The 24,060-nt window shown below is 50.4% G+C and overlaps 1 protein-coding gene across 1 annotated transcript; it reads right to left on the bottom strand.

Annotated features, from left to right (window-relative positions):
* Positions 1–252: 252 nt before the first annotated feature.
* Positions 253–23,136, bottom strand: LOC120954237 (frizzled-3). The gene is made up of 3 exons (XM_040374629.2): positions 22,115–23,136; positions 3,142–3,381; positions 253–3,051 (listed from the first exon to the last, which is right to left on the bottom strand). The coding sequence occupies exons 1-3, from the start codon at positions 22,352–22,354 to the stop codon at positions 1,099–1,101; spliced, it is 2,433 nt and encodes an 810-aa protein (XP_040230563.2). The 5' UTR covers positions 22,355–23,136; the 3' UTR covers positions 253–1,098.
* Positions 23,137–24,060: the final 924 nt, after the last annotated feature.

Raw genomic sequence — 24,060 nt, 5'->3', positions numbered from 1 at the left:
TTGAATTTTCCACAATATAAATTTCCCTTTAGGCTGCAGGTCCTTACAGGAATGATTTACCTAACAGGTTATTTCGCTGTATATATCGTTATTGACACTAAACATTACTTTTTATTATTTGTTAAAATTATTGTAAATCAACTGTACTTACTGCAGCCATAACATGTCCATCCGTTCTCCGTTCCAATCACGTTTGGAGGCCTTTTCTTTACGGATGTTTGAAGCAATACTCCGGTGTGACACGATCTGAAGTCTGTGTTTACTAAAAGGATTCATTTATTCAGTCTCTGACTTGTTGTTAGGGCTACTACACATCCATCCTACCTTTCGCTTAACAGTAGCTAATGTTTAAAAAAAATGCACTCTCTTTGCAAGAGATCCGCAACTAAAGTCTACCCTTCTGTACGTTCTGGACGTTGCCGTACAACATCTTACCCTAAACTTACACGCGAGTGTGCGGAGGGGGACAGTTCTGTTCCAAAACGAACATGTTTTTTTTGTCAAATAATTTCTGTACAGCAGTTTGGGTTTGGGCTGTAGGTGTGAAACGAAATGGCAAGATTCTGCAACAAATCGACTGGTTGTAAATTACTAAAAAAAAAGAACAATAATGAAATGCATAATCTAAACTAAAACTGTACACTTTGCTACATTTGACTTGAACAACGGTGGCTGGTTTATCCTTCCGATGCGCAGTTACAGTTGAATCTCCTACTCCCTAACCCTAACCACGCATGCTCGCATGCATCTTAGATCGCAAGTAAAATCCTGCGCGTGTAGTAGACGCGCCATCACCCCCAGTCTCCGTTGACGCACGCGTCCACACGTCCCCCTTTTTCCGCTCGTCAGTACATCGACAATCACGAGCATCTAATTTTACGATAAATAAGCACTAAACAAAACGGTACGCTTACAGCTACGAAGTAAGTCGAGATTTTAAACACCTATTCACACACACACACACACACACACACACACAGTGGGTAAACCCTTTGCGGGGCAACCGAGGATCGTACAAACTAGTTAAAGCTTTTCACAAACAGGGCCGACGGTTGCCGACCTTCTCCTTTCTCCTCGGTATATACAACAGGCATGGCTTCAGATGCGCGTGATCATGGACATCGGGACGGTGCGCAGGCTGCGGTGGACGCGCACCGGCACGTACCCCCCGCTCGAGACGGTGCCGCCCGCGTACGGTGACCGCTGCCCGTGCTCGCTCGCCCCGACCGGCCCGGCCGGCTCGGGGCCGGGCGCCCGCACCAGCCCGACCCCGTGCTCGGCCAGCACGCCCGCACACGGCCGGTAGGTGTAGCACACCTTCTGGGCGGCTTTCGGCTTCGGCTTGTCCACCGTCCGGCTGCGATACGGGCTGGCGGCACCGCTGAGGCTGCGCGACGAGCTGCGGCGTCGATCGGCGTCCTTGTAGCGGCCCTCGCGCCGAACCGTCGGCCCGCCCGCATCCCCCAGCGCACGGTGCTCGAGACGCCGGCTGGCGCCCCCGCCCCCGCCAAGCATGCTGCAGTCATCCAGGGGACCGCTGGGGTGCGGTTTGCCGCCGCCCTTCAGCAGCATCAGATCAGCCGCGGCACTGTAGCAGCCCGGCTGGGCGGGGCCCTTCTTCCCGCCCGGCCCCAGCTCGGTGTCGGAGGGCTGGCGGGACCAGAGCCACACGCCGACGCTTCCACCCCCGAGCAAGGTGAGCGCCAGCCGGAGCACCGTCGGCAGGAGGGAAAAGTGGGGCTGCACACGGTGGACGCAGCCGTCGCCGGGCTCGCCGCCCGCCGGGCACGGTTCCAGCTCGTGGTCGACGCGCTCCAGCATCATGCAGACGGTGGCGGACAGGGCGGGCAGCAGGTAGCAGACGGCAAACAGGAGCACGCGGCCGAAGACGCGCCCGAGATGGGGCGCCCGCTGGTTCCAGCAGTGGCGCAGCCGGGCGAGGGCGGCCAGCGCGCAGCTGACCAGGGCGGTGCCGAGCAGCAGCAGCAGCAGGACGGGCAGCTCGGTGAAGCCGCGCGCGTTGCAGAACCCGGTCAGCTCGAAGCGCTGGATGTGGCCGCGCAGCAGGGCACCGATCGGGGCCGCAAACGGGACGACCCACGCGAGCACGTGAAACAGGCCGGACTTGCGCTCGAGCGCCTCGCACGACCACTGCTTGGCGGTGCTCAGGTACCAGCAGAGACCGAAGATGAGCCACCAGGTGCTGGCGCTCAGCAGCAGATAGTGCTTGAGGATGTAGTACGCCAGACACTGGGAGGTGATGGTGCAGTCGGAGCGCAGGTGGGTGGCGGTCGCCGCCGACGGGTGGTGGCCCGGCGCGTCCAGCAGCATTAGCTCGACGGCCGCCTCCAGGCGGCGCGGGCTGTGCAGGATGGTGCGCTCGAGGTAGCACAGGCCGAGCAGGTTGTAGCAGAGCGTCATGAACAGGATCGGCCGGTCCGGGTACTCCAGCTTGGACGCCTTCGCCCAGAACGAGACGAGCGAGGTGAGCGTGAAGATGAAGCAGACGGCGGACAGGACGAGCGTCCACAGCTCGACCAGCTCCTTCTGCCGCTGGCTGTACAGGGCGTCGATCGTGGGGCCGCACCGCGGCACACACCGGTCGTACTCGAGGCTGTAGTTGGCGGGACAGGGACTGCGGGGCGCTGGGCCGCCCGCACCGTCCACCGGGAGGGGACCATTCGGCAGCAGCAGCGAGTTGATCCGATCGGTCCAGCTTGCACCGTCCACCAAGCGCTGCCCACCGGCGGTGGCTGTCGAAGAGCCAGCTCCAACACCACCACCACCGATCACCGTGTGAGCGACTCCTCCAGCACCGGCAGGGACGGTGGCGGCGGCTGCGGCGGCGGCGGCGGCCACTGCCGCGTGCTGCTGCAGCAGCGAGGTAAGGTTCGAGATCGACCATCCCTTCACGACCGACTCGACACTGTCGTGGGTGGTGGTGGGTGATGGTGTACCAGCAGTACCACCGGTCGTCGCCACCGGTAGATGATAGGTCGGGCCGGAGGGACCTGCACGCTGCTTGATGCTGCCCGTTGCGTCCGATGGCACCTGTGTCGATGATAGGGACCGAGTCGTGGGGGGGGGGGGGGGGGGGGGTGAGTATATAGAGCAGTCGAGAAGAGCGATCGAGTAACGTACCTGCATGCACAGCTCGTGCTTCTCGGGCTGAGGTAAGGCGCGGCAGTCCAGATACGCCGGCCAGAGCTTGCTGTGGGCCGGATCGCTGAAGCAGTCTTTGCGCACCTGCTCGCACAGCGAGCGGCACGGATGCACCGGCCGTGGGGCCGTTGGCGAGCAGAGCGGGAAGAGCGAGGAGCAGAACAGGAACAGGGCCTGCTTCGAGCAGCCGGAATCGATTACCGGCCTCAGGGAGGTGATCTGTCGAGTACAACAAGTAACGATGGAACACTATTACATGGAAGAAAACGCAAATGCGAAGGCCTCGGCAGGGTTCGAGAAGGCGGGAGATAACTTCAGAATTTTTGCAAAATGTCTGCGTATGTTTTGCTTCATGAATTAGTACCCATAGATCCTACTCAACTCTTCTTTACTGCTGCAGATCCTTATCAGATCTGCAGCTAGAATTGGTGTCAGTTGTATGGATCTTGACAAATACGGTATTAGATTACACATATCTCTGGCACTGGATTACTTCCTGGGACATTGAAATCGATTTCAATTCTTGAGTAGTGTTTAGAACGAATAAGTTTGATTAAAATATGGTAAGAAAGGAACAATTGGTTGAATAACGCTGATGTAAAAACGCTACATCTGATCCGATTTACAGAGGCGAGCAAGCCCCATCTCCAAATGGATGCCGCGAGCGAGGAGAGCAGCATGCGAGTGAGTTGCCAAAACTTAGCATCCAATAGGACGCTATGAAGTTGCAAAGTGGCAAACGGTAGCCGCAACGTAGAATTTATACCATACATAAAGATCTTAAGCCCGAGAGTGATACTTCATAGTTTAGGCTAGTTCAAAGGGTGCTGCGTAGCATGGCAGTATAATAATATAAGCCCACAAATCTCCAAATGGTTGCTTCAAGGAGAGTATACCTTTAAGCGAAGAAGTATAGTACATACGCTCGTAATTGCTCGTTTAACTGCGCCAGCTTCAGGATTAGTCCTACTGCCGTGTGTCTCGCTGCTTAAAACGCATTTAAGAATTGAACCCAATTTGACTTAAACAAACGGTAGCTGTTGACAAGCACCAAGCAGAGATAGATGCCCTAAGCAGTAATAGGTAAATGTCTATGCCGCCAGTTTAAATCAAATCTTCCAGAGAAACCATACTTGCTGTATTGAGGGGATGGACTTCTTTCTTAGAGCATCACATTATATCTTGAGCCCTTAATGGTACTCCGTTTTGCATTCAAAGTTCACATCTGCCTATTTGGTTGCTGGAAATTATGACTTGGAGGTTCTTTTCATCGTGCTACTGTACTTCAGTGAAAACAATAGTAAAAGTTGCTAGTTGCAAAGCCTGCTGCTAGCTACAGCAAAAAAGATGACTTCTTTGATTCAGATCCGTTGCGATATGAGCTATGCAGTCTTGGTCTGAAAAATCTGAATGTATGATGTGATCAGTCAAGCATTCCATCCTGCATTAGGTTCAAAGCGAACTTCTCTTTCAATTGTGCTCTTGGAGAACGCACAAGCAGGAACAAACAATGCTAACTATGGAGATCACGTTACCGTCCATCGCAGCACATATTTTCATTATTATGAACCAAATACCATAGCTCAAACCAATAAAAAAAAAAAAACAATACAAAGTACAGAATAGATGGAGTTGAAGAAGTGCGGCAATGTCTCAATTCTCGCATAAGCGCGGGCACTCATTTCGGACCCAACGGGCCCGGGCGTCTGTACCTATTGTCAACGTTAGTCGAAATGATTAGCGTCATCAGTTGCCGGGACTCGCACACACCGAATGTCCGAAGCCCCGGTGGAAGGGAGTTTGCATGAGAGGACAACAAAAACGGACTCGATCTACCAGGCCGACGACGAGCACAAGAATGTAGTTTGCGGATAGCCGGGGGGGGGGGGGGGGGGAATGGAGTGGGGCGCAATTTTTCCTTCCCTTTGCTTAATGCGCGCTTAGCGAAGTGGATGGAAGGAATGATGTATTATAATAATGCTATTACACCCTCTTTCTCTCTCGCTCGCTTTCTCCCATCCTCCCTTCCTGCAGCTTCTCATCACACACACACACACACGCGCGCGGATCATAACCCTTCAGGTTCGTCAGCGTACTGGCTGGCGGGCTGGCAGCTCCACGTAGCAAACCACAATGCTTTTTAATGCTCTGGTCTCGCCCGCCGACGGACGGACGGACAGCAAAATGGAAAATGGAATGGAACCAGACGCAAACGCCGATGCCGCGGCGATGGTACGGGGTGTAATGTGGATGTGGGAAGTGGGCAACGTCGAAGCCGCACGCCACCCGTTCTGCTGACGATGACGATGATGATGCCCTCCCGTGTGCTGTGCTGCGCGGCACACGGTTTGTGGCGGCACCGTTCTTTCATCTTGGTGGTTTCCATTCCACCGCCATGGCGGGGTTGGCTTCCTTTTGCGGGCCGAGGAGCACCTCTTTGCCAGCACTGCTCGCCGACGGAGCGTCGTCGCCGTCGTCGTGAGGGTATAGAATTTTAAACACTGATGCCCGATGGTTATAATCTCAGAATTTAAGCGAGTGGGAACGATGAGATGTAGCCCTCTCCGATCGGTCAGGAAACCTGTCACGTTTTGGGTGGGTCGATTGGGGCTCCATGGTTTGGGGGAACCTGAATGGCACAACAAAAAGTGACTCCAGACATTAAAGTTCGGTCTCCATCGGTGCTTATCGCAGAAAAGGCTTTTTGACTAAGCTTCCCGATTAGGCACCGAGAGTCGTTTATAGTTTTTGCGTCTCCAAAAAAAAAAAAAAAAAAATGCTGTCTCCCAAATCAAATCTGCCCGCTCGCGAGGTCCTCCGCAGGTCTGCAGCAGTTCAATGTTCATGGATCACTCACAGAGATCTAAGGACTTTGTCTCGCTTTGCAGCCTACATTTCTAATACACTCGACCAAGCAGTAGGATCTTCGTAGGACCTCCTTGCAAACCCAACAGCTCATCTTCAGGTTCGTTCAGGCTTCTTCAGGCTTTCTCGACTCCGTCCGACACTGTGCCCAGGCATTGCCTTTCATTACTCCGAAGGTATCCAAAAACGCACTCCCTCCCTCCTCCTTCCCTTTTACCACTGACTGGCAAAAACTCTCAATGTGCTGAAGTTCTTCGAAGAGTGCCAAGAGTTTCCCCCAGCGGGCCTCGATCGCCCGCAATTTTCCACTGCGGCGGCGAGCCTAGGCTGCGCCGGTGTCAATTTGTTCCGCCCTACCCTCGAGCACAGCGTGCAACACTCTTCTCTCTGCTCTCCGACCACTCTCTCCCTCCCTCCTTCCCTCCCCCCAAAAAACAATCCCTTCGCCTGGAAAGGCGTCCACATCGCCCCAGTCGCCGTCGTCGTCATGGCTCATGCCTCCCCCTTTAGATGTCTGATCGCGGTGTAATGATGATGAGATGATGGTCTATTAAGTTCAATTATTATAACACCAACCGGCGGCTTCGAGATCGGTTCTGCAACCGGTTTCTCCTCTGCCGGGGCCCAAGATCACTGCCCCTTCGTACCCTAGATCCCCTTTGCGCATCCGCAACGCGTGTTTGCGGGCCCCTTTGGCACGGCGAGGCCAGTCGCGCCTGCTCTGCTTCGCCTCCTCGACCATTTTGCTTTATCGTTGTGCCTTTTTTTTCCCGTGCTCTTCTGTTGTTGCTCCGTCCCACTAACCTCTCCGATCTTGGAACCGATCGTTTCGTCCGTGGCATGGGGCCCGCGAGGGAAAAGATGAAAGAGATAAAATAATGATCTTACATCGCTTCCACCCATTTGATGCTTTTTTCACTGCCTTCTTTTATTTTGATCTTCTCGCGAGGGTTTTTTTGTTGTTGTGTTGTTGTATCTGTTGCCGTTTGTTGTTGCTTTCTTGCGGTTGCCGGACCAAGGGATGGCGTGCAGTGGTGGGGACAGAAGAAGAAAAAAAAAATACCGAAGAGATTTCTGCCTTTTGCTCCATTGCCCCATTCTTGATTCACGATCCGATTTTTTGTTTCTTCTTCAGAGCATCGGCAACTCCCTCAGCCTACTTGTCCCCAAAGTCTCTCTCTCTCTCTCTCTTGCGCAAGTCAATCCTTGCGGTCCTGTTCAAAGACCCTTTCTTTTCGATTGCTTTCGATGAGGTTGGAGATCGCTTTTGTGTGTGTGTGAGTGTTTGGCTTTTTCAACTCTTTTAATCAATAGTTCCTCTTCCTCGTGCTCTGCCTGAGCTCTGACTAAGTCTACCCCACCAGGCACGCCAGCCCTTATCGCGCTTCTTGCTAACCCTGATACTCTCCCCCCCCCCCCCCCCGCCAACCCTTCCCACATTTGAATCCACTCGCCAGGGTTCATTAAATTCCGATCAGTCGAGTCTTACCAGCCGCAGTCTTGAGCCGATTAAGGAAAAACCACATCCACCACTGCTTCCACAAGGGATAAGGCACTTTCGGCGGGTTAGTCGACGGGAGAAAAGCCGCATACGCAAACAATTAATACAATGGGTGCGCGAGACCTTTTTTGTTGTGGTTGCTCTGGAGCGCTCGGGGGAGTGCGGCAGTTAAGATTAGTGCCGGATACGCTTTGTGGAGTCGGGTTGTTCGGGTTTTTGCTTGAGCATTTTGGGGTTTGTCAGAAAATCTCGGTACCTCGGCATGTTGATCGATTTCCATCATCAATTACTGTACAGGGCGTTCTGACTCTGATGGTTTAAGAAGGTTACAGAATGGCAATCAACTTGGCTGTCTTGTGCACTAAAATGCCAATAGATTGGGCTTTCGTCAGAGAAAGAACCTCAGAATGCAGAGTTCTGAGTTATGCTTGTGCTTGAGATCGTCATCAGGTCGCGTTGATATCTAGAGCTCGATTGGAGCTAGAGTCTGGAATTATTTACGTACTCGGGATATGTAACAAGATCATTGCATTCGTCATGATGTCACAACATTGACATTTGAGAAGCAATATTCTCGAGATACTCGTCACTTGGCAAAGAAGTCATCCTATGAGATATCCTTAGATGCATCAGGCAGGCAAACAGTTTCCCAAAGTATCCTTCCTTAATATATATAATCTTCAATTAGGTGCTCTTCTTCGTCTGATCGAGGGTGAGAATTCCCAGTTATGTTGGATGATGCACTATATTGAGATGAGTCAATAGGCATTCAGAACCTTGTTAACGCACTCCATCTACCGTAGACATTCCAGCTAGACATTCTGGAGTTTACAGTAACGGCAAAGAGCTTTAATGTACATAATATATTTATCAACACATCCCAAACATATTCGCTAGGATTAAAAATAATCAAACTTCATCCAAGTGGTGGTGGTGTCATAAACTCACCATACCGAATTAAAAATCTGTACAAGCGCTTACAAACGCTCAAAACGCGACGCGCCGCGAAGACTCTCGCCGTAAGAACGTCCGGTCGCGGGACGTCATTAGTGTGCGTTGTCTGGCCGTCCCTCGAGCCACAGCATAACCACTCACACGCACGTGCAGTAATCTTATCAGCAGGAGTATGCTTTTCCATTAGCACGCTGGCTGGGCCGCTGGCGGTTTCTCTCATCTTTCTCAATACCTGTTTCCGCCCCGGCGATCCCGTCCATATCGTAGCGCAGACAAAAAATAAAAATAAAAACGATTCTCTGCCGCGAGAGTACGTTCCACTTAACATACCTCGCCAGCGGTAGCGACGCTAACAGGGGGTAGCGGTCGTCCAGACGCACTGAACGCTCGAGGACGACCACGACAACTCACGTAAAGCGCTCTATCTGGCCAATTAACTAACCGCACCAGGCTCAAAGAAACAAATGAGCATTATTAAATAAATCCAACAAAAAAAAAGCGGTTGAATGTGTCCAACCGGTGGGCTGTGAATCAGTTAGTCACTGATATTACGCTTCACGCACCGCAGACGCTGTCAGTTAGAGAGTTGAGGAGTGAACCCCGAAACGGTTTGATGGCTTTCGTACGCAGAAGTATATATTGAAGGGGATATGCAGAAGTGAAGCCAAATACAGGCCAGTGCGAGTGCGAGAAACGGCACTCCGTCCGGTTGTGCGGGTGGAGCTAAAGTTCTCCAGCGGCTGCAAGGCACAACAGAGACTGAAAGCAGAAAGCGAGAAGCGATCGCGGGCGCGCACCATTTCGACACACACACACACACACATACACAAATTAATTCGATCGTGAATCGATGCGCGCATCTCGAAGTGCCGGGTGCTGCTGCTTGTTGCTTGCCGCCTCTTCAGATTCACGCACCGCCGTGGTGCTGGCGGCGGCACTTACGCTCGCCTCGCTGCCCGCCATACATGTGTGTGGGGCCGGCAGCACTTCGCTTATCTGACGCACATCGCCGCCGGAACCTCGAAAAGCACTCTCTCTAATCTAACCGGTCCCGGGCTAGCGCCGCTGCCGCCACCGTGCCACCCTTTTGTTGGGACGAACAGTTGGGGATGCTGCTCGGCCATCCAGTTTGGGAGTTCCGCTCCATTTGAGGTTTAGGTTTTTTTTTTTTTGGTTGGTTTTGCTGAAAAAGTGTCTTTTTTGGTGCGATTTGAGGAAGACAACCTCGGGAAGTAGCTCCGTGGGGGCTCTGCAGCTGCTGGAGCAGCACGCTTGGTATTTATAAGCTAGCTTGAGATAAAATGCTTGAACGACACATTTTGTGCATTCAAATTTTTGGAATAATCGGTCTGGGGGAGGTACTGAATGTCTTCCAGACAAGATCCCTTGAATCCAATGTCTCAACAGCCCAGCAGGTCCTAAGATATTAGAATGGATCCAAAGACAGAGTTAGAATTAAGCCAGCATTGCTCACGGCTGTCCAATGGAATCTCTTTTGCAAATATCCATCATCTCCTAACATCTTTTAACATCTAAACCATAGTCCCAGAATGTCCGAGAGTTCTAAGATGCTTCCAATTTCCAATTTTCAACAAAATTCTTTCACAATTCCGAACTTGTGAGAATCTCCCGAGCAGAACTGTGTCGTTTGATCTTTCACTTCGTTTGCCCTGCCGAGCACGGAAATAAGATCGCCCCCCCCCCCCCCTCTCTCCTTGCCCAACGCTCTAAAACACACATATGGAAAATGCCGCACACTCCAAAGGAAAACCGCGCAACGGCACCGCGCGCCGCGTGTGCTGTTTATTTGTCTATCATTCACGCTCCTCTTTCAGTTTTTCTCTCACTCGCTGTCTTCTTCCACCTTCCCCTTCCCCCATTGGTTGAGTGTGGATGTTCTTAGCCCTTTGAGGAGGGTTTTTTTTTCTCTTCATCTCATAAACACAAACAAATCCTCATGCACATCGAAACAGCATCCCCCCCCCCCAATGCCCAGGCCAGAGTCTGCCGTTGACTGTAATTTTCGGGACGCTCGAATGACAAAAAGCGTCCTCCACCTTCCCGGGGGGGACATGTCCGAAAGGATGTCGGATAATTAGTCGGCAGAGTACGCCGAAAATCGTTGGTACGAAAATTAAATCGCTTGAAATGTTGCAAAATACCGGCGTACGATGTCTGACGCTGATGTCTGTTCGGGAGAACTGTGCGGATGTGCAGGATTGACGAGCCGGACGATTGTGCGCGGTCACCGATCGTGCTTTGATGTTGCCGACGCCCCGCTCCTGTCCCCATCGGTCGAGTTATCTTTTGAAATGGGGTAGTGAAATGGGGTTCGCCGTCTGCCGGTCTGTCCCAAGTGCGCACAGGCTTTTAAATGCTGTTCTGATGAAGGGCAGGCAAGCAATAAAAATGCACGTACACGCGACGTCCGAGGTGCGCGAAGGAGAGCAGGAGCTGTGTGGCGAGTGAGGCAGTTTCCGATTTTTCCAAACCGATCGCTGCATCGCGTACCACGCGGACGCAGGCAGATGGATTCGGCTGGATGGGGGAAAAGTAAAACGCCGTCCGTCGAAATGGTCGAAAGGAAAAGGGTTATTAGCAGCAGGATTGCGCGCTGCCGTCAAAATTGGTGGACAACATTTTAAGGGCTCGTGGAGGCCGCACAATGCATTAAACGCTGCATTGCGGTGGAATTCATTTAATGTGCTGTGCGTTTGGTGTTTAGCAGAGGCTGGTTCTGCTTTATTTTTTGGCGATCGATTCGTACGCTTGCGTGTACTATTGACGCATGGCGAATGTCAACGGCGCTGTCAAAAATGGGAGCTATTATTGTACGATGCTACTACTCAGCGAACAATAATAAAACTGATCCATTTTGACAGATGCTCAAGACGAAAACATTTGCCCGAAACATGCGTCGTTCCAAAACAAAACCACTGCACACTGGCAAACTGGACCACGCAGAAGGGTTTTCGAAACAAAACCAAAACAAAAATTATAACAAAAACAAAAAAACCGCATCATCCAGTCAGTCCATTGCTTGCAGCGCGCCCCGGCCGCATGGACCTCTGGCGGGGGGCATTCGGCCAACCGCATCATCAAACCCCATTGTGCGGCGTACCGAACAGCAGAGCTGGAACAAAAACAAAAATTCCACCGAAAGGATAAAAACCGGGAAAGCAAAGGGGAGAACAACATTATCATTATTACCGCACTACCCAGGGTACTGCTACTGCATCATCTTCGACGTTCGCTCGGGCTGTCGTCGTTATAGCGTTGCCAGGCCCCTGGGGGGGGGGGGGGAGAAGTCAGAAGGTTTAACAGAGCTCCGGCCCGCGCCTCACAGTCACTTCTCCATTCTCCGCTACCCCGGTTTTGCGTACGGTTTTTGTACGATAATCTTCCATTCCCTTCTTTTATGCATCGCTTTTTCGCGGACCTTTTATTTTATTCTTCCCTCCTCCTGTCGGTGTGTGTGTGTGTGTGTGTCGTTATTCGCTCGAAGCTCAGCCTTCAGAGCACTTTGTAATGGAGCGAAACAAACCCCGAATCGTTCAAAAGCATCGCGCGCCGTTGGATGCTGGGGCGAGCTGGTGCGCTACAAGAGAGATCGAGCGAGCGACAGAAAGTGGTGGAAGCGCAAGCGAGGTAGAAATAACGCGTGGAGCGCACAAAAACACGAGCACCGAAGAAACGAGGATAGAGGGAGAAAAGTGTTCCCCCTCCCTCACCCCCCCGGACGCCAGAAAATTAATCCCAAGCAACCAGGCGAACCATTAAAAGCAGTAGAAGGGAGGTGAGCAAAAGCCAGCATGGAATGTGAGGGGGGGGGGGGCAAGGGAGCAGGCACAAGGGTACGAGCTACGGTACGACAGTTCCCCGCAGGAGTGGACGCGGCACCGATGCATTAGGACAGGTGGACACGAAGTGAGCATAAAGCTGAGAACAAACCCGGCGAAGGAGTGCCGGCAGACTGGCGGCAGACCACAAGCGGACGACTATTAGTGCGATCGAATTACGGAACTGGAGCTGCAGATGCAGGTTGATGCCACCAACAGGGAAGGAAGGAGTGGATCAAAAATTTGCCAAAAGAAAAGGGGGTGGGGGGGGGGGGGGGTAATTAAAAATATAAATCAAACACACCGCAGCCTTTCAATTGTGCTGGTCATGCGAGAAAAAGAGGGCTATGTCGAGCACTCCGCTCAGCTCAGCTCAGAGGGAGAGCTCTTTTATTTGCGTTCTTTTGGCGCAGTTGTGTCGCTCTGATATTACCAGGAGTTAAGATATTTGCAATCTTGGAGAGCTCAAGTACATTTGACCTGCAACGATGCGATGCGAGTCTGTCGTGATAATTAAGATCTCTGAGAGCTCACTTGAGGTCTCGATACCTCAATTGTGAGGTTTGTCGTTAGATATTAAAAGTAATTGAAAAAAAAACCCGAAAGATCTTCTAAAACGAACACTTCAAACCACATTTGACGTGCTACAAATAGGAGATGCCTGAGCGAGTATTGAGTGATGGGAGTTTTAGTGAGCTCAGGTGCATTCCCACACAGCTTTTACTGCCAGCTAATTCACACTCCCAAAAGAGAAACGCTAATTTTAACACTCCTTTCAACTCGATCACTCGATTTACGCAAGCAACCCGTCTAACATATCGTTCCAGATAACATTTCTCGTTATTAATTCACCCGTTTAGGGTACACTTCGATCCAGCAAATGCATCTTCGGTCCGTCCGCTCGGCCAGCGGACAAGATGGTTGCCGCCCATAGTGCGGATCGCGCAAAAAAAAAAAAAAACACACACAGCAAGAAGCGGCCGGAAAGTGGACGGGATCGCTCTTGAGCGGGTTTTTGTTGGATGGATGGTTACGCCTGGCAGAATGAAACGGACGGGATCGCTGATGGATGTTGGGAGGGGTGGGGGGGGGGGGGGGGGTTGAGTTGGGGGGAGAAGCAGTAAAAGGTAAGCAATTTGCGATCGTGGACGGAGAAGATTGTGGACGGTTGGAAAAGAGATGGTATAACGAAAGGTATGTGTGGCTGAGTGTCTGTGTGTGTGTGTGCACGCGCAAGAGTGTAGCAAGGGCTCCCAGCCGGGGAGCATCAAAAGATCAAAGAACGAAACCGACACTCTGGCACGTTTTTTGAGCCCCTATCGCCTTCCTTCTCACATTCTCGTCTGCCTGGCACTTCATCGTATGGGGGGTTTCTCTCCCCTTTTCTCTCTCTCTCTCTCTCTCTCTCTCTCTCTCTCTCTCACTTTATTTATCCCTTTCCTTCTCGCGTTCGAGTACACGATTTGCCACGGCTGCTCACTCTTCGGCCCGCCGGCCCGGAGGAAAGGAAGTCAAGCAAAGACGCTTTTTGCCGTCCCGCTTGCGGACGGGGCGGAATTTTTTCCCTTGATGTACTTTCCGCCCCATTCCGCACAGCGCATGGTCTGGTGGGCACGAGAAGGGGGAGGGGAAGGGGGGGGGGTGGTAGCAAAGGAAGGGACGTACTGTTCGCCAAAGGGGTTAAAAAGGTGATCGGCCGCGCCGATGTCTGTGTGCATACGTTAGATCCGTTCTCTCCGCTGGGCTCGGTTGTTCTAGCTGGCGTTACGGGCCACGACGGGTCCTCGTCTGCAAATATTTCCCTTTTTTGTTTTGTCACTCTTTCTCTCTCTCTCTCTCTGTCTCTCTCTCTCTTTCTCCTTTTTTTACCCCCGCATCCGCCCTTTCGCAAAATGCTGGCAAAAGGTCCGGATTTTTGCACAACGGCTCGCTTAAGTTACAAAACTCTCCACGCACAGAAAGGTTGGGGCAAGAGGGAAGCGGGTTAAAAAAGGGTTTATGGAAGCCCTTGCTTCGGTACCGTTCCCTTCCTTTTCCCTGCGCCCCACAACACTCCCCCCCCCCCATCCCATTCCAAGGTGTACTTGCGCGCAAATCCCTGAGCCCCCTCCGGGAAAGATATCGGCTGTGCTAGAAATAATTTTACAACCGTTCGCTTCAGCGAACCTACACGGCCCGGCTTATGAATTCCCTTAAGAGGGTTTGAAATTGTGAGCGAGAGCGGGGTGTGTGTGTGTGCGAGGGATACAGAGAGGGAAAATGTGTGTGTGCGCGCGCGCGGGCACGAGGGAGATAGAGACAGAAGGAAAGAGGATTACGGGCCACGGGCCGCCTGTATCTCAATGTTGCTTTATTATGTTTACCTAAGCCTTCAAAATCTTTTTTACTACTATGATTTATGTATACCCTTTCAGTCGGGCGCGGTTACGTTAGTGTGCACCACACACACACACACACACAACACACGAAAAGCGCTGAGCCGTGTTTACCAATAGGTGTTCGAGTTTCGGCACCGGTCGTCCAGTTTTTGTACTCTGTGCGCACTCGATGCTGAGCACTCGCGAGTACGCAAGCGGAGGAAGCCGCGCAGAGTGAAGCGATCGAAGTGAGAGAAAAATCAGTAATGAACGCTCTCTAATTACGGCGCTCGAATGGTACGATCATTAGCGTGACGACGATCGGCTCTCTACGCGCGCGCCGGATGCGGGGGGGGAGATATCATGTTCGAGACTAGGTAGGGTAACAAAACAACACTTCTCCGGGAGCGCGCGCGCGCGCACGCTGATTTTCTTCCTTTCTAACCCTCCACGTTCGACTCTGGCGGTGAATTGGAATCCAATTGGAAACGTGGAGGGTGGAGGGAGGGGGAGAGTCTCTAGTCCCCCTCTCCACACGCCACACAACAAATGTGATAACAGAATTAGTAATGCCATTGTAAAGCACGGAGGAGGAAAAAAATACAAACAAACGTGTGTGTAACGTGAGCAAACTAAAGTGGCGGCCCCGCAATCTGTGTGTGAGGTCTTGTTGAAGTGTTATTTTAATAAAGCAAAGAAGCAAAAACAAACTGACTAAATAGCAACGCAAAACACTGATAAAATAAAAGTAGGTTTCTCTCTTTCCCCTTTCTCCGATGGGAGCGCGCAATATTTGATGTCACGGAATATCAATAATCAACCATCATCGACGGAACTACGTGTGCGCCCCGTGCAATTATACCGTCATCTCAGCATCCTGGGGGCGGGTGCAAAAAAGGGTCCCCCCTCTAAAGGGAAAGGGGGAGTAGTTTGCTGAAGAATATGAAACAAACACAACATCAAAATGAGATAAAACACACGAACCTCGCATGGGCGAACAGTGTTGACGAGTGGCAAGACGAGCTGGGAAAAGGTATTGCATAAATATTCGCACATATGGTGATATGGTGACGGAGGGGGTGGGGAGGTCTGTCGCAGGTTGACCAGAGAAATCTATTGCCATTATTGTGTCACCCGCTCGGTCTGCCCCCCCTTCCAAGCTACGGAGCAAAAACCTCGCATCGAACCCCTTGAGAGGGTGCGCTTTTGTCGGCATCATTTCCGTGCCGCCCTTTTTTTTTGTTGCTGTTTGCCATCGAGTGCGGGCACGGATTGCGGGCGAACAATCGGTGTCTGTGTATGTGCCTCTGTGTGTGTGTGTGTGTGTATGTGTTTGAGTATGTGAAGTGCCTACAAAATAAGAGGAAGAAACCAGAGTAGATAAAAAAAGGTGGCTGTACGGGGTGCCGGTGTGTCGGTAATGGAATGAGCGTACCGACAAACAGATCCAAAGGGTGTGAAGATGCGGCATGCGAAACGAAGCACACACGCACTCACACACAGTAAAGATAAATTTGAAGAAGAAATCAATCGATGCGCAGAGTGCGGGCTTACAGAGGTGGGTGGACGAGGAGAGATGGGGAGGTTTGGCTGAGAAATGGGGAGCAGAAGACGCAGCGCCAATGATAAGATAGCATTCCCACCGGGCTCTGGACTCTGGTGCCTGGTAGAGCAACATGGTAGGCCGGCCTGATAGTGATGGAGAGGGAGTCGTTTCGGTGCAGCCGGTGCAGCAAACACCAGATTTAGAACCGATGCCCCGGAGTCGGAGTCGATTGCACATTATTAAAAGCCTCTCCTTTACCTCCTTCAACTCCGTACCCCGACGGATTGTTGGGGAAACGGAGGAGGGTTATGGGCCGAATATCAAACCGCTGCCGAAACACAACAACTTAAAGGTAGCGACGTTGTTCCGAAGTTAGTACCGGATATTTTACTTAATGTTGTTGTAACTTTGTTTCTCTGTAGCGTTTAGTGCAGCGGAAGTTAGTGCTGTAGTTTGATGTTTTCAGCGGCCCGAGACCTCTTTGAAGATGGTTGCATATGCGTGCAATATAACGTATACTTTGTTTGAGATATGACGGGGAACGCGACGCGACCTACGCTGCCATACAAAAAAGGGTCGACATATTGCACGCAGATGCGCTGTTGTGCAGAAATAACTTCAAAGGTCTATGAAACACGGGAACTGCGACTATAAATGTACAGTACACGACCTGAGATGCGGATCTAAGTTAACGCACTTCTGAACTGTGCGGGAAAAATATTTAGCCGGATGCCGTTTGCGTAACATCTGACGACCTAACCCGTAAAACCAACAATCATAATATTCTCTACCTCAACTAGCTTCGACGATCGTTTCCAATTGTTGTTGTCATTTGCGTAACATCTGACGACCTAAACCCGTAAAATCAACAATCATAATATTCTGTACATCAAAAAGCCTCGACGATCGTTTCCAATTGTTGTTTCCAATGGATACAGAATAGATCCTTTGATCAGTTTTGTTATTGAATTTCAGCATTCTTGGGCCTACAATTATTGGAGAACGAAAACGATTGGAAATCGAACTCCAAAACATCTCACAGACAACCTCAAGCAATAACTATAATATCACTGACTGTTGAAAGTTAAATGATGCATAATGGCAATACGAACTACAAGGACGGAAATTGCACCGACCGGAGACGTTATGGGCAGGATGTCGGTGCAATAAAACTCTCCAGGCAGTAAAAGTAACCTCGAGCGTCCATTTTATAGCTCCGAGGATTATCACGCAGAATGCTTACGCAAGGTACAGTTTAAAGGCGAACGCTGCAAAGATCAGGGACAGTTGTGGTGTTGCTTATACCTCCCAGACAGGATTTAAATAAATGATCGCACATATCATTACTGTGACTGCGAGTTATATGATCCTGTCAGTGCCATGTGTGTGACCGTGTGTGGGTCGAAGAACACCCAAACACGCTAAAAGCTCCAGGGAAAGAATGATACCCCATTGCACGTACATAGGCTGTATGCTATATTGGCCTGTTACATTGGACGCCAGAGCTTGTCTCGATTTTATGTCCAGCAAGGAGCGAGCACACAACCTTCGTCGAGGTGTGAAAATTAGCATCGCTATAACAACAACTCTTTGTTCCTTCCCTTTGTCCGGTTGAATCTTATAGTCATAAAACAAACGAGATGGTCAAGCTGCTGCTTTTTTTGTAATGTCAACCGGACCTAAATACACTAAAAGGCGTTATTTTTAGCTGTCTGCAGTGGAATAGCATACCAGTGCCATCGATTCACAGACACTGTTGAATGTCTCTGCAGAAGTTTAACGCCATACAAGAGCTCTTCTTATAATCTCCTTGCCGGTCCACTCGCTTGCCTGCGTTCGACGACTGCGCATCGATCGCGCCGAGCTCCAATAAAAATAAAAAGGATTAAAACCCATCGGCGAGGGCGCATTAGGCCGGTACCAAGGCAGGATAGCCAGCTATTAGTGCTAATTTTCTAAACATCCTCTCTGCAGCGGGGCTGGAAGTGTGGTGGCTCTGGCGGTGCCCAAGCCAAGATCAAAGCCCCAAGCGCCCCAAACCGACGCGGATCTTCAGGGCGGTGCGCAGCCAGCCGAGCCAGGATGTTTGCCGACGGTTTCCGAGAGGTGCTAACCGAGAGGGTTCGTTCGGGCCTGGTGTACAAAACTCGGGGTCCCGCGAGCAAACAAAAGCCTGTCCCGGCAGCCTGGGCCCACCCCGCTAGCCATCGGTTTGCGTGAATCTTGGAGCGAAACTTGTGAAATTTCACAGTCTCATCGGCAGTTAAGCGGCTCAGGGTCTTTGCTGCGCTCTCGGTGGTGATCCTCTTAAAAGCCGCCACCGTGATGCGGTTTCTACCACCAACCGTCGTTCTGCCTGCTTTTCCGGCTTTCGCTTGGGCCCAGCCGTCAGACGGAGGTGAGAATGTGATCAATGGCGGCCGATCGGTAACGGTAGGTTCCCCACAGTACATCATACCGGCGGCCACCGCGTGTCCGTGTGTCTTGGCACAAACCGTACATGCAAACAAAGCAGTACCCCGTCCTCGGGCTGGAGGATATATCTATATGTAAAATGGAATTTAATATCGTCGTTGGAACGTTTAATCGCAACCATAACATTAGGTTTATGATTTCTCGGCACAATAAACGGCGCGCGGCAATAAACAACGGCATTAACATCGGCTATATCAGTGGTCAAGAGAGCTCGGGCAAGGAGCGGAAAAGCAAACCTCCTGCCCTCGAGGAGCTCTGGAGAAGTAGATGAAAGACGAACAGTTGAAATTGACGACCTGCCTCCCACACACACACACACACAAACGTACACTAGCGATTGATTCGATTCGGTGGGTGAAACGAGAGAGGTAGATTGTAAACCGTGATGAGCAAGGGTGGAAAAGTCGGACATAACACCCGGCACGAAAAAAAGGTTTTTGTAGAGATTTGACCGGAACCAATGGATGGTGTATATTTGGGTCTAAGCGTGAACTCACACACATACACACAGGCAAGAAGAAAGAGACAAGGAATGCAACTAGCCAGCAGAGGCCTGTAGAGTGCAGAAGCAAAAAAAGGGGTGAACGTGAGGAGAGAAAGAGAGAGAGAGAGACAGAGAGAGAGAGAGAGAGCTGAGGAGCGAAAGGCAAAAAATCATATCTCAGGTGCAGGTCTCGCCCGCGCACCTTCTTTGGGCCCGCGCAAACGGCTCTAACGAACTTTAATAATTTCGTTTGATGTTTTGCCGCCGACGCTGCTGCCACCGTCGCCCCGCCGGGGCACCGAAAACCACAAACCGGTCCACGGAAGCGAGAGAGACAGAGATAGAGAGGGAGTGAGAAAGAAAGAAAGAAACACGGTGTAGAGGAACACAACCAACCGATAAAGGAAGCCGCACTATTAACGCACAAAATCGGAAGGTGATGGCGGTAGCGCGCTGCGCGGCGCAGGAGATTTAGGAGAGCAATCGGAATCGGAATGCGGTGAGAGAGGTTGCTAGGGCTAGGGCGGAAGGTGCAAACAAACCAAAGCTACTCAAATAAATCGGTACGCTGCCGGCGGTGTGCAGGTGTGGCAGGAGGGGTTTAGTCGGACGAAAAGATGAACGTGTGACGAAATGATTTTGGCCCGTTTTGTTTATGGCCGGGAGCAGCGGGTCCCGGTTTGCAAAACAAGCGCCAAATGATGCTTTGCAGGGGGTAGTTAAGGCGAGAAAGAGTCACCAGAATTGCCGCTACTGCAGTAGAAACTGTCTGGTGGTGGTATCGATACGCTCGTAAACCGATGAGTTCGCTCATCGTCATCCCCCTCATCATAAATGTCAAACATTCGCGTAGTAGCAGCTACCGTGATGTCGTAAACGTACGTCCCGAACGATCACACGGAGTTGGCGGGCGTACAAATGCAATGAACTGCCTTATTTTAATGCCGCAAAAACGTCCAACAGTACGACCTGTGTCGACCAGCCTGCTGGGCAATTAAAAAATCTATCGCACCCTGGAGCAGCGCCCCGTTAAACTCCGATAATCCTGGTGTGCCTGCATCTTTTATTTCCCACAGGAATTACATTACGACCATGACATTGAAGAATGCATCGCACCCTGGAGCAGCGCCCAGTTAAACTCCAATAATCCTGTCGAGCCTGCAACTTTTATTTCCCGCTAGAATTACATTACGACCAGTACCAGCCTGCCTGGCAATTGAAGAATTCGTCGCAGGATCAGCGCCCAGTTAAACTCCAATAATACTGCCCATCCTGCAACTTTTATTTCGCACAGCGAAGGCAGCCCGCTGGCGCGGTAGAATGCAAATGGCATTAATGAGGGCAATAAAAATCCACAGGATGTCGCCGACGCTGCTCCGCTGCGACTCGACCGGGTGCATCATATGCCTCCGAGAGGTAAAAAATAATTTAATTAGAGCCTTGAATCGGCGCGCGTGGCACTGCAATGATTGAGCCATCCAGGCCGCGATCCAGACGCCGGACGTGTCCCACGAACGCCCAATTGCAGCTGCCAATGCGTTCCCCTTCCGTCTTACTTAATTATTGGACCCGTGCGTGGGGCATCCCGCCGAGGTTTTCCAATAAAAAAAAAGCCGATCGCGCTTTCAACGTTTCAACGGATTTGCGTAGTTTCGCAAATCTCTCACCAAGAGAACACCACAGGGTTTTAGTGTATCGTGGTGCCTTTGGTCGTGTTTAATTGACTTCGATCAGGTCCATCGGTTGGCCCATCATAAACGAGAATAATTAAACAGCAGCATGGTGGGGGGGGGGAGGAGGGGGGTAGGTGATGCTAACTGGGGTTGCATTAAAATTTTATGCTGCACCGTTAATTAGCGCTTGGAGTGAGGTTAAGCCGACTCGTTTTATTGATCCCGTGCGAGTTGGGACGCACTTTCATAGGCTGACGAAAGCAGATCCAGTATGCAGAATGGCACACACCATACTCGATCGATGTGGATAAACGGTCATAAATAGGGGATTTAGATGTTGAACAGGATTCAGCATGGTTGAATTGGTTTTGGACGAGAAAGATTAAAGATCATGGCCATGGCGGAACTACAATGGACATCATGTTTTATCAATTTATGTTAATATCCTTTTATCATTTTATGGTATCCATTCATATCCGCAGGTCTGGGAAAGATAATTCGATTGTAAATGATCCTGGAAGTTTGGGGTTTATTTTTCTCCAGAAGGTACCAGAGTTCAACCCAATGCCCACTTATGCTCGACTTATTCATTGACTCATCATGTTAATTTATATAGGATACTTCAAATTTCCTCCACAACTCTAAAGTCGTTGCTCTATTATGGAAAATTATACCATTAGACATACTTGAATAAAAACAATCTTCCCAGTCCTAATCATAACAGACATCTGGACCTAACTAGAACTGGGGATATCAACTTCAATGGAGAAGAAGATCTTCTATATGAGCAAAATGGCCGGACCATCCCAACTGAACAATTAATAAAAAAGATAATCCATATGTATGGGATATTTCTTACATTGGAGATTTCCTCCACAACTATGGGGTCTTTGTGCTAATGCGAAGTATTTTACCATTAGACGTAGTTAACCAAAGTATAACCCATCCCCTGTCCAAAATCTGAACCTAATCCGAACTGATAATATTAACGTCTTTGGGATGTATGAGATGTATCTCACATTGGAGATTTCCTCCTGAATCATTCCTGTTTGCGTTAATACGAATATTTGGACCAAATCACAACTCTAGACATCAATTTGAGATGAAGCAACTGCAAATCCATTTGATGATTGCTGGTATGGCACGCCAGTTTTTGGGGTTGATTGGTTGGTTGGCACGGTTGATTGTGAAGGCGTCCATAATCTTCCCAGGCCCCCGCGTGTCCCACCCTGTACCTGCACGGTAGCAGTACACTTACCAGTCGTTCTGCGTCGAGCCACGTCCGGACGGAGCCGGCTGCCGTCGAGTTGACACCGCCGCCAGGCACCGGCACACTGGACGACAGGTATTGCAGAGCCGTTTCCGGCGCAGACGCGATCGTCATATCGTACACCAGATTCTGACAGGCGCCGACCGCGATACGCTCGCAGCGTAACTCTTCGCCCGCCGCGAACGACACTGCCGTCATGATCGCCACGAGCAACACTTCCGGACGCATGGTGCCCGGTTCGCACCAAACACAGAAATTGCAAATGAGCGGTTAGATCTTCAGCACGCAGCCTTTTCCCGACCACAACGTACACCTGTTTTTGTGTATTTTTATTTCGCAATTATTGTCACACTACGGAGCAGGGATCACCAAGAAGACATTTACACTAGGACGAGCGCGTCCCATTTAGACAGACGGATGCCGGACGCCTTCGCCCGGAGTGCCGGCATTTTGCGAACAAGTTTAACACACTCCCACGCCGCACATATTCGGACACCTCACTATAGTCAAACGCACATTATACACACACACACACACACACACTAACGGTTGCACGATAGAACCGATGAGTCCATCACCATCTGGAGTAAGTTTGTCGTTTGGCGCAATTGCCCGCGTACGTTGTTTACTGCTTTGTCGCGAGTCAAAGGCCAAACTATGCCTCAAGCCCAGGGCAAACGCGCAGGTGTCGGTATCGGCTCGCCGTGTGCGGAGAACCGAGTATGAGGGAAAAAAGCGGCCTTCAAAGCTAGGCGGCAAAGACGCACCACCGTGGTCCGTACAGTGCGTTGCGCTACGGCTCTCTCGCTGGGACTGAATTGCGTCAGGCCGGCCGCAACCGTGTATATAGGAAAGAGCACAACAAACAACGCTTCGGCCGACGCTCGACCGTTCGGCCGCTCGGTTCGGGTTGCGTTCGGCCAAACGAACTGCGGGCGCATGCGGCATGTTGGTCAAAAAGATGATCAACCTATTTTAGCTTGTTTTAATTTGTTCTATATTAACTTGTTGAGGTTTCTTTTGCAGTATTTCGGAAAAAAAAAAATCCCATACTTCAATGATTAGAAAGAGTCGTGTTTCCTTTCCTTACTTTGTATTATATCTTTACTTGTTTGAAGCTACAAAGGTTTTTTTTTACAAAAATAAAAAAAAAAACAATTAACATGTTTTATAGCACACCTCATTGAACATTAATCACTCAAACAAACGGTGGGGCCGTATTACAGTCGTCAGGTCGCGCGACTTAACAACATGCCCATCGTGGGTTCAATCCTAGAAAGACCGTCTCCCTATATCAACGACTATCTATCCGGCTGCGTGGAACTAAATAAATCTCGAAAGCCTGTATAGGCCGGGCATGTTCGCGCAGAACGTTAGGCCAAATGGAAGAACCCAAAAAACCTTCTATACCCAAGCGCCACAGATTAAGCTTAAACGACTGGAAAATTGAATATCCATAGAAAAAAAATGAAAGCTCCACAGCTTCATTGGTTTGATCAATAGATGGCGCATTAAAACTGATTATTATATTGCTATCCTTTTCTTGCAATGTGTTTCGACAAGTTTCATCTTATCATGACCTATATAGCATTCTAACTTTCTGAGCAAAAATCTAGATGAATGGTCGTGTGGTCAGATACGTGACTATCAACACCAACGACCATTACTCTAATCTCACTTGCTTCAGTGCTGGTGGTTTCCGTTGAAGATTAGTATTTAAACAATCGTATCGCCGTTCTAGTTCTAGCGATGCATAACTTCAATGCGAAACCATACAACAGTACAGAGGAAATGAGAAAGCTCTCCTCCAAGCGATGAAGCTCAGCTGGTTGGGGTATCCCACCAACAGATAGCGCCACCAGCTTTTTTGCTATTTTTAGAATGCATGAGTCGTTTGCCGTCTGCTAAACGAAGTCTTTCTATATTCCGTTTAG

This window comes from Anopheles coluzzii, chromosome X (genome assembly GCF_943734685.1).
Source record: "Anopheles coluzzii chromosome X, AcolN3, whole genome shotgun sequence".
NCBI lineage: Eukaryota > Metazoa > Arthropoda > Insecta > Diptera > Culicidae > Anopheles > Anopheles coluzzii.
Note: the sequence above shows the minus strand (reverse complement) of the source record. Positions and strands in the feature narration are given on the sequence as shown.